At 28.9% G+C, this 10,793-nt stretch overlaps 1 protein-coding gene across 2 annotated transcripts in view; it reads right to left on the bottom strand.

Annotated features, from left to right (window-relative positions):
* The window catches only part of HGF (hepatocyte growth factor), a 64,122-nt gene that overhangs the window by 17,548 nt on the left and 35,781 nt on the right, over window positions 1-10,793 (bottom strand). For both annotated transcript variants that reach the window (XM_006925739.1, XM_006925738.1), the window contains exons 8-9: window positions 9,572-9,746; window positions 6,527-6,654 (exon numbers count right to left, since the gene is read on the bottom strand). In XM_006925739.1, coding sequence (XP_006925801.1) covers window positions 6,527-6,654; window positions 9,572-9,746 — 303 coding nt within the window. The remainder of the gene's footprint in view (window positions 1-6,526; window positions 6,655-9,571; window positions 9,747-10,793) is intronic.

Here is a 10,793-nt window from a genome sequence, read left to right as displayed (position 1 = left end):
TCAAATTATTTCAAATTTAGCCATTGGAAGCCACTTTAAATTGGCTCCTGTGCCTTTCTTCATGTCCCACATGGTTTTATTTTTTACTTTTTTTCAATTAAGCAACTTATGTTCTATTAAACATTGATCTAAGTGTTCATATTCTTAATTTAAAAAATCGTGAAAAGAAATCAAGTTCTTCCATATATGTAAGTTGCAGTTCTACATTTGAAAAGAAACATTATTTCATATTTTGAAATAATACCTCGTATTTTAAAAATGATGATCTGTGAAACATTCCTAATTTCTGTATGAATAAAAACTGTAGATTTGAGTATAAAATGTTATCTACAAGTGTACATCAACATTGAGATCATTCTCTGGTTTAAACTTTGTAAACCATAGTATATATTTAAAAATTTGTTTATTTATTTATCTATTTATCTATTTATTATTTTAATTATAATTTTGCAATTAGTTTCAAGTTCACAGCATGGTGATTAGACATTTATATAATTTGTTAAGTGATCATCGTGATTAGTCTAGTACCTGCCTTGCACTATACATAGTTATTACAATATTATTGACTATATTCCCTATGCTGTACTTCACATCTCTGTGACTATTTTGTAACTACCAATTTGTACTTCTTAATCCCTCCACTTTTTTCACCCAGTCCTCCAACATCTCTTCCCGTTTTTTCTCTGTATCTATGTATCTGTTTTGGTTGGTTTGTTCATTTATTTTGTTCCTTAGATTCCACATTTAAGTGAAATCATATGATATTTATCTTTCTCTGTCCGACTTATTTCACTTAGTATAATACCCTTAGGTCCATCTATGTTATTGAAAGTGGTAGATTACATTTTTTTAAGGCTGAGTAATATTCTTTTGTATACATGTACCACAACTTCTTTATCTAATTGTCTGTTGATGGACACTTAGGTTGCTTCCATATCTTGGCAATTGTAAATAATGTTATAGTAAACATAGGGGTGCATATATCTTTTTGAATTAGAATTTTGTTTTTCTTTGGGTAAATACTCAGAAGTGCAATTGCTGGGTCATAGGTTGTTCTACTTTTAATGTTTGAGGAATCTCTAAACTGTTTTCCATAGTGGCGGTACCAATTTGCAATCCCACCAACAGTGCATGAGGGTTCCCTTTTCTCCACATTCTCACCAATATTTATTGTTTTTTGATTTATTGATAATAGCCATCCTGACAGATATGAAGTGATATCTCATTGTGATTTTAATTTGCATTTCTCTGATGATTAGTGACATTGAGCACCTTTTTGTATGTCTATTGGCCATCTGCATGACCTCATTGGTTTTAAATATGTTCTGTGATCATAATAAAAATAAGTACAAATCCTAATAAAATTTTTATGGAGATAATTTAATAATTTATTCAGGAATCAGTTAACATAGTGATAAAGTATAATACATGTATAATTATACACACATATACACATATATTCTATGAATATACAAATTATTTATAGCCTATATATGTATTATAATATCCCATTGTTTCTTACTAGTAAAAAGTCCCTTTATTTATTATTAATAGATACCAAATATATAATTTAGTGTCTTGCTTTTTAAAAAATTAACAGTATACTTGAAAATCACTCTATATTAGTTCATGGAGAGTTTTATCATTTTTTTTGCAATCTCATAGTATCGCATCATGTGGCTTTGCCTGAGTGCATTTGGGTTGTTTTGTTACTGAGAAAATGCTGTAATAAAAAACTCACATGTATGTTTTTCTGTATTGTTGGGGCTGTATTTTCAGGTGTTGGTAGTGCTTTGTTGGGCTAAAGGTGAATGCATGTGTAATTTTATTATTGTAAAATTTCATTTTATAATGATTTTACCACTTTGCACTCCTAAGAGAAATGTGTGAGAGTTCCTTTTCCCATACAGCTCTGCCAAAAGATGATGTGGTTTACTTTTTGAATTTTTGCAAATGTACATGTGATAAATGGTCTCATATGTGCAAAATCTCAATACTCATATTTTATTTTTCTCTTGTTATATGTGAATTTAAATATAATTTCATGTGTTTAAGAAACTGTTGACATCTTTTTCATAAATCTTTTTGTTTACATATTTTTCCATTATTTAATTTTAATTTCAGGATTTTTATATATTAAAAATATTTTCTCCTTAGTTATGATATTCAAAATTTATTTCAAATTTGTCATTGTCTTTTGAATTTGAATATGGTGGGTTTTTATTGTTTTTGTTCTTATTTTGCCATGGAAGTTTTTTGATGTAGTTTATATGTATATATATTTTCTTTTTTGTCTCTTGATTTTGAGCATTAATTAGAAAGCATTTCACCACATCTAAGTAATAAAAGCATTCTTCCAAGTTTACTTCTAATATTTATATGGTTTCTCTTTTTAAATTCAGATCTCTTATCCATTTGGAGTTTATTTTAGGCTATCGTATAAGGCAAAGATTTAATTTTATCATTTTTCCAAATGGTTACATTGTTGATCCATTATCACATTTTAAAAATTCACTTTTCATTCAGTGATATATAGTGTACATTTTTTATTATTCTAAACCTCAGTAAGTAGCTGTTTCTGGACTCTGTGCTTTGTCAATTTAATCATGTACTAGAATTATCTTTTTAATTATAAATTCCTTATAAAATATTGTAATATATGATATGATTAATTACTTCTAATTACCCTTTTTCAAAGTTTTCTTTAGTGTATTTACATATTTATTCTTCCAAGAAAACTTTAGAATCAATGTGGTAGGCATCAGAAAAAGATTCATTGATTAATTTCTTAATATTCCATTAAATTTATTAATTAGTTTAGAAATAATTTATGTATTTATAACGGGTTCTCATATTAAGGACAAAGAATGTTTTTCTCCATGTTAAAGTTTACTCTTGTAGCTTTTGGGAGTGATTTAAAAATTTTATTACATGTATTATGCACATTTTAAAATTTATTCCTGTTTCCATCAGTTTTGTTACTATTATAGATGTAGTTTTCTATTTAATTGGATCTTGAAACTCATATATAATGTTATTGATATCTGTATATTAATTGCATATCCTGCTACCATAGTGAATTTTTTTTATTACTTGAATTCAATTTTCCATGTGTATTACTATTATATCATTTGCGTAAACAGAGATCTTTTGCTTTTTTATCCAATCGATATACTTTCTTATCTAACTGTTTACAATAATATCTCCAATATGGTGTTAAAGGGAAGTACAATAACTTATATTTACAATGAAGGAAGAGAGACAGCAGACATTATAGTTTTATTTTTCTTTTACCTTATTAAGAATACTTTAGTGTTTCTCCATCAAGTAAGTAATGGTTTCTTTATTGAACTGGTCACTCAAATTTCATTAGGATCTGTATATTAATATTCACAAGTGAGATAAGATTATAGTTTTTTTCTGCATATCTTTATCATGTTTAGGTATCAATATTATAATTTCCTCACAAAAATAATTTAGAAACATTATCATATTTGTTAAGCTACAAGGCAGTTCATGTAGCATTATTGTCTGGTCTGTGAATTTATCTAGGCATGGTGTATTTTTGCTGGAATAGTTCATGAATAAATGTCCATATTTCATCTATAAGAATTAGTCTATTTAAGCTTTCATTCTCTCTCCGGGGCAATTCAAATAACTTGATTTTTTTCTAGTAAATTACTAATTTTACTTTCATTTTCAAAGTTTTTTACATGAAGTTATATTCAATAACCTCATATTTTCTGATTTTCCTGTTCAATATTTATCTCCCTTAATAATTGTATTTTTATAATTACATATTATAGGTTTAAATAGTTATATTTTATAATTTAAAAATAATTAAATGTATTTTATAATTTGTTCCTTTCTTGAGACAGCAAGTGTTGTCTATTTTATTAATTTTTTCAATGAACTATCATTTTCTTTTATTCATTAGTTCTTCTCTTTTCCTTTCTCTACCTTGTAATGTCTGCTTTTGTCTTTGTGTTTTTTCTTTCTTATATTGCTTTTTGGTTTACTTTTCTCTCTAATTTTTAGCTGAAAATTTCATTGACTTATCTTCATTATTTATGATATTGATGTAAATATTTAAGGCTGTGAACTATCTGGATCCTATCATTTTCTTTTATTCATTAGTTCTTCTCTTTTCCTTTCTCTACCTTGTAATGTCTGCTTTTGTCTTTGTGTTTTTTCTTTCTTATATTGCTTTTTGGTTTACTTTTCTCTCTAATTTTTAGCTGAAAATTTCATTGACTTATCTTCATTATTTATGATATTGATGTAAATATTTAAGGCTGTGAACTATCTTCTGTTTAGTGTCTTAAGTATATCTTATATAATCTAATAAGTTATGTTTTATCAACGTTTTAAAGAAATTGTTCAATTTCAATTTTTTAAGTGTTATTTTAATATTCAATTAGAAGAGCAATTATATACGTGCTAATTCAGTTGTTGCAAGATTTGAGAAAAAGTTTCTAGCTTATCAATCTGTATGTGAAATTTATACTTTCTGTTATGTGGAGAAGGATAAGAGCAACATTCTTTCATGTGTATGTGTGTGTGTGTGTGTGTACTTGTGCATTTATACACATATGTAACAATGCACACTATTAGCTTGGAAAATCATGCAATAGCATAACTGTATGTTAAAGTCACAGCTGTATGTTGAATTGGCTAACAGTATCTCTCAAGTAGGACTTCTTCATTTTTAAACTGCCCCACAGAGCCTATACATTGTTGCATGTATCAGGTACATATATTATTTTTAAAAATATATAATATATTGTTAAAGTATTAATGAAAGGGAGGAAATGTGTAGTAACAGAAAGGTAATTTTAAAGAGAGTTAGATTCAATCTCAGCTGTGCTAACTTGAGAATTTACGCAAGTTGTTTAAATTTCACAAAATTAATTTATTTATTAATGTGTATACTTAATAGATAAGCGATAATATCTGCTTAACTTCCCAAATCCAAAACTGTCATATCCTATTATCTGATTCTTCAGTAAATGATATATATTTACTGTACATAAAAGTATCTTAATACACACCAGGAGCTTATAATACAATTGTTCTCATTTGCCTCTATCACTCACAAACTATTGCTAATTATTTAAGTGAACAAGACAGGAACAATGAGGATCTAGCTGGAACCAAACCTCTACTAATCACTGGTTTTAACTTTGTTTCCAAATGACTTTTAAAATCTGCCAAAGAACAATGAAACTAACTGAAAAAGGATTCACCCCCTCTTTCCTCTACAACCATTTTCAGAGTTGTTCATGAAAAACTGTCACTGAGAAAAAAAAGATGGAAGAGTATGGATAGGGCAATAAATATGTGAAATGAAGCTTGAAATTTAGTTTGGACTTTTTTGGATGATTTAGGACTGGCCATGATCATGACTATCATAATTATATTTATGTGAAAAAATATGATTTTTAAAAAAACGTAACTCATTTTATTGTTATGTTTTATTATTATTATTATTATGATTAATCTTTGGCAAATTATTTCTTTTTAAAATTTATTTCAGTCTGACTTTACTACTGCTCCCTGAAACAATTATCTTCAATGGTGTCTATGTTTCCAAGTACAATGGAAACATATGTACCACTGTACATCATCTCTACTGCTAACATCCAGGTCCACATCATTCTCATCTCTTGCCTGAATTGCTGAAATAATCACTCAATTGATTCCACTTTTTGGCCTTTCTCCAAAGTTCTGGTTATTTTCCATAACGCAGCCAGAGTCATCCAGTTAAAATTAAAGTCAGACAGATCATTTAATATTTCTTCTCGGAACCCTACAACTGAGCTCCTTTTATTTCCAAATAAAAGTGTAAATCCTCCTAATTCCTACAAGGCTTGTGCTATTTTAGCCCAACTGCTCTGTAACCTCATCTCCTGCTACTCTCTATCTTGCTCATTCTGTACCAGTTACAATGATGTGTTGTTTCTTTCCTTTAAACTTTTCAAGCACTCTCCCAACTCATATACTTTCATTAGCAGTTTTTCTCTAACTAGAATGCTCTTTACAAATATATGCACATGACACACTGTTCCCTCACTTCTTTCAGATTTGCCTTAAATGTTCTTTAATATGTAAGATCTTCCCAAACAATTAAGGTATAAAATAGCAAAACCCTTTTCTTCTAACGGAAACGTTTTTCTCTCTAGCACTTACTACAAACTAACTTACTATCCCTACCTCCTTTTTTTTTTTTTTAACTTGTTTTCTGTTTGCTAGAAATTACTTCCATGGGGTCAGAGAATTTTTCTTTACTGATATATCTCAAGCACCTAGGACTGTACCTGGCACTGGCATACACTCAAATAAATAAATAAATGTTGAGCAAATGAATTCGAAAAAGAAATCTAACTTAGACTTGGTGGATTTGGTAACTGCTTGCTACCCAGAGAAACTGGTACAATGAGAAGTAGATCTTCTGTAAAATGTGAACTCCCTTTAGGCTTTTCTCCTGAATTTAATCATGCCCACACTGCAAAATGTCAACTATTACCTTGTCCACTTGACACGTCACATTTTGGAATTTGGGAGCAGTAGCCAACTCGGATGTTTGGATCAGTGGTAAAACACCAGGGTGACTCAGCCCCATCTGGATTCCGGCAATAATTTTCTCTTAGGTCCCTATTGAGAATAAGTTTGTTAATGTAAGTTGCACATGTTCTTATATTGGTGGTTAGCACGATTACATTTCTAGAACTCCAGAATGCATCCATGTCTATATATAGAGTGCTAAGTTTTAGATTTAGGATAGTTATAACAATTTAGAATTCAATATACACAATTGGCAGTGCCCCTATTACTGAAATAAATGCTGTCAATGCCAGTGTTCTTTTTCTTCAATTGGCCTGGAGTTCCACACAAATGCTTCATGAAAGAGAAATTGTAACACTTCATTCTTCTCACTCTTCCCAAGACTTGGACTCTCAACTGTTACAATTTTTAAAAACTGACCTGTTATTTATTATGTTTTTATGGCCCATATATAATATGAAAACAATATGTATCTCCTGCAGAAGAAAGGTTATTCGTCATTAACTACTTTTATTTAAAATAAAAGTTCCACCTATTCAAATATTTACCACAAGAAACATGATAGTTATTTCTTCTTTAAATTCTCTATTTCCTTGCTTTATTTAATTTGCTACATAGATTTATTTTAATTACAAAGTAGTTCTTTCTTGATTTGGAGAAGTTAACTGAATCTTTATCAATATTTTTCTAATATGATAGCCTAGCTATAATATAGAAAACCTAACTATAGAAGATGACAACTGTATATGCTTTATCTGACCAATGATTTATTAAACATTTGGAGTTCTCAATAAGAAAATAGTCTATACAAATATTCTATGCAAATAGGTCCAATTAGAAATACTATAATTTTATTAATATCCAAATTGATTTTAGAAAATGAGAAGTTTTTAAGGAAGAAGTTGGGTTTGGTTATAAAATCAATAAGTAATAGTTTATCTAGTCAAAACAGGTTCTGACACAAACTGCATTATTTAAGGTTATAAGACAGAGACTGCCAATAGTTTAAGTCATAGTGTCATCTTATAAGTTTTCATAGTTATAACCCGTATTTAAGGCTCTAGCCTTCTTATAAAATGATGAAATTATTACCCAGAAAGATAAAAAAAAAAACTCTTTATTTTAACCAATTTATACTTATGTTTCTGTCGGTACAAAATATGTGCATTTAATTTTAGATAAAGTTTACACAAATTTGGTATTTTAGATGAATAATTGCTTAGTTAAATTATTTTGAGATGTTAATTTAAGGCAAGATAATAAAACAGAGATCTAAGGCTAATGAAAGTCTTTAAAAATCTATATCTAGAAGCACCTCATTAATCTAAATTAAGCAAGAATGAGAGTCAAGGTTTGTCTAAATATTTTTTTCTGAGATCTTTCCTCTCACTTGAAGACATAATTGTTTACAATTCTTAAAACAAATTAATGATTAAGTGATTCATGTAGATTCATCTGAGGCAGTATAGTTGAGTTACAATTTTAAAAATTGTCATTTTGTAAGGAGTCTCAGTATGAGGCTGAGGTTTAATACAACCAGAGACACCTACCTGACCTGCATACTATTCTTTGCTAGATGACAAACAGTAAATGAATCAATATTCTGAGCAAAATGTTGAGTCAGATTTTATCTGTTTTATAACATCGCTCACTTTTTGCTTTTTGATATTTATGTTTGGTTATCTTGACAAAATAATTAAATTTAGAAAAGATGGTTTAAATTCTGAAAACAACAGCTAAACTTTCGATAATTTTTCATAGTGAAATGTGTGAATTAAATTTCTATAATTATTCTCTTTTTCTTACAAATGAAGTTCACTGGATAGTTGCACATACACAATTTCTTACTTGAGTATTACAAGTCATTAGAAGTTAAAGTGTGAATGGTGCTGACACTGCTTCCTTTGTCTCTTTTAACTAATCTTTTCTCATTTTCTTTGCTTTCTCTACTTTGATATTTATTTCTGAGGTGTGACATATGTATGTCAAGAATAGAGAGTATGTCAAGAATTGCTGTGAATAAAATAGTGGGAAATAAATCCAGAATGACAACTATAAATTTGTTATTACAAAATAATAAAAAAAAACCAAATGAATATTTATTATATAAGTAAATACACTAAATTAACTAAAAATCCCACAAAACATAAAGTATCTCCTCTTTCCAGTGGATGGGCCAACTAGGGCTCATAGTTCTCCATCTTGAAATGTTAAGCTCTCTTATTAAAAGCCAATTACATAAAGCCAATATACGTTATTTATAGGTGCTATTTCAGCAAAGCCACTATGAATGGCATGTGTGTTATAAATTTCAAAAGCAATCATTTTATGTTCCCCATAACAAGGTGGACAATTTAAAAACACATGGCATTGTAGCTGTGTCTTTCCAACAAAAGTCAAGTGGTGAAAAAATGCAGCCACAGAGAAGGCACATACAACTATATGATTGATATTCAAGGGTAGTTTCTCTGGCTTGATTCATTTAAATGATTGTTTTACTTCCTCATTTTTTAAAGCAAATCTAGAAACAATAGAAAACCATTTAATTTTTTAAAAATAATTTTGTTTCAAAGCTGAAAACTCATGTTTATAGAGTTGACCGAAATCAAGGTATGACTCATCTTGCAGGAGAAAAAACTATGTAATCTCTTCTAAAGTTAACATGAAGATTTAAAAAGGCACTAATTTGAAATTTGCCTGGTTATCATTACCATTTATTAGTTTATTACACAGACCTGCAAGGACAATGCTGTGATCAGAAACCTAGGGATGTGTTTCCCAAAGCATGGTACATCAAACATGTGACTCAGAATTACATAGAATGCTTGTTAAAATGCATATTTGAGGTCCAAATATCAATGTCAAAGAATTAAAATCTCTGGGTGGATCAGTATGCCCAGGAACAATAAAGTTTAAGGATCACTAACACAGAAATTAGTAAAAAGTAACCACCCAGCTTCATTTCCCCCAGGGCTTACTGAAATTTATATTTGTCTAGTTTACTCACTTGCACTTGAAATTTTCAGGTGTTATGTCATGTTGGTGAGGGTATTGGGAATCCCATCGCTGACATGGAATTCCATTCCAAATGGTATTGATGGTGCCTCGATAACCTTCTCCTTGAGCTTGTATGCATTCAGTTGTTTCCATAGGGACATTTGAGTCATTCATAGAACTGTGAGCTATTGGTAAAAAGAAATACAAGCTAAATAAAATCTTTTAAATAAAACCTATCATCTACTTCTGAGAGTTCATTTACATCTGTATTAGCAAGGTTTTGTGTCACGTAAGTTTTTATGATGATTGAGTGGCATAAAAAATTTAACCTATTATTTTTGCTATCACACTCAATCTAAGGGAGTGAGTATACATCTTGTGATGTATAATTAAGTGGTAAATCTTGAGTTTCCTATAGTACAGTATATTATTGTTTCATAATTAATCATTAATTATGAGTTCACCTGGTGGACTCAACTGCAAAATTCCTCTACTTATAAAACAAAATACTTTAGCTCAGCTTTATGCAGACTAGTTTGAAAAAGCATTATCTACTAATACTTAACATTAGATGTAAAATCTCCCTATTTATTAATGTCTAAGTATTGCATATATGTTTTGTTAAAAAATATCTTTTCTCACATTGAAAACATCTATGAGTAATATAGTGACCAAGAAGAAAATTAAAAGTGCTCTGCTTTAAAATTTGGTCATTAAAAAATGTAAGAAAAGGAAAATCAATTTATCATTACTATCTCTATTCCAATTTTCCTTTCAAATACTAAATTCATTTGTTCTTGAGAAGTTCTTAAAGGTATTTACTACCACATGTCACTATAACTTATATAGGTTGAATATATAGTATTTCTAAAATAATTATGCAATTGTTTCTAAAATTAGTTTGCTTAAATACATATAAAGTTGATAAGGTAGTAACTATGATTTTTCTCCAATATAATAAACATATTCTGAGCTGATATGTTAATATTTTCTTTTTAGTCAACTTGTTGGCATTAAAAAATAATAATAAATTTTTCCTGGTAGACTTATTCTTTTCTTTTTTCTTATTCCAATTGTAATACTTATCACATTTTATGAAGATTGTGAAAATCTCAGTAACAAAGTGAAAAGGGTAAAAAGTTAAATTTTTATCACAACTTGGACTCTTTTTGTCTATAATATTTACTCTCCTAAGCAAAATATAATTCAAAACATTCTGGAGCAACTAGAAT

Source organism: Pteropus alecto, unplaced genomic scaffold (genome assembly GCF_000325575.1).
Source record: "Pteropus alecto unplaced genomic scaffold, ASM32557v1 scaffold69, whole genome shotgun sequence".
Taxonomy (NCBI): Eukaryota; Metazoa; Chordata; class Mammalia; order Chiroptera; family Pteropodidae; genus Pteropus; species Pteropus alecto.
The sequence above is the reverse complement of the archived record's forward strand: the minus strand, read 5'-3'. Positions and strand labels throughout refer to the sequence as shown.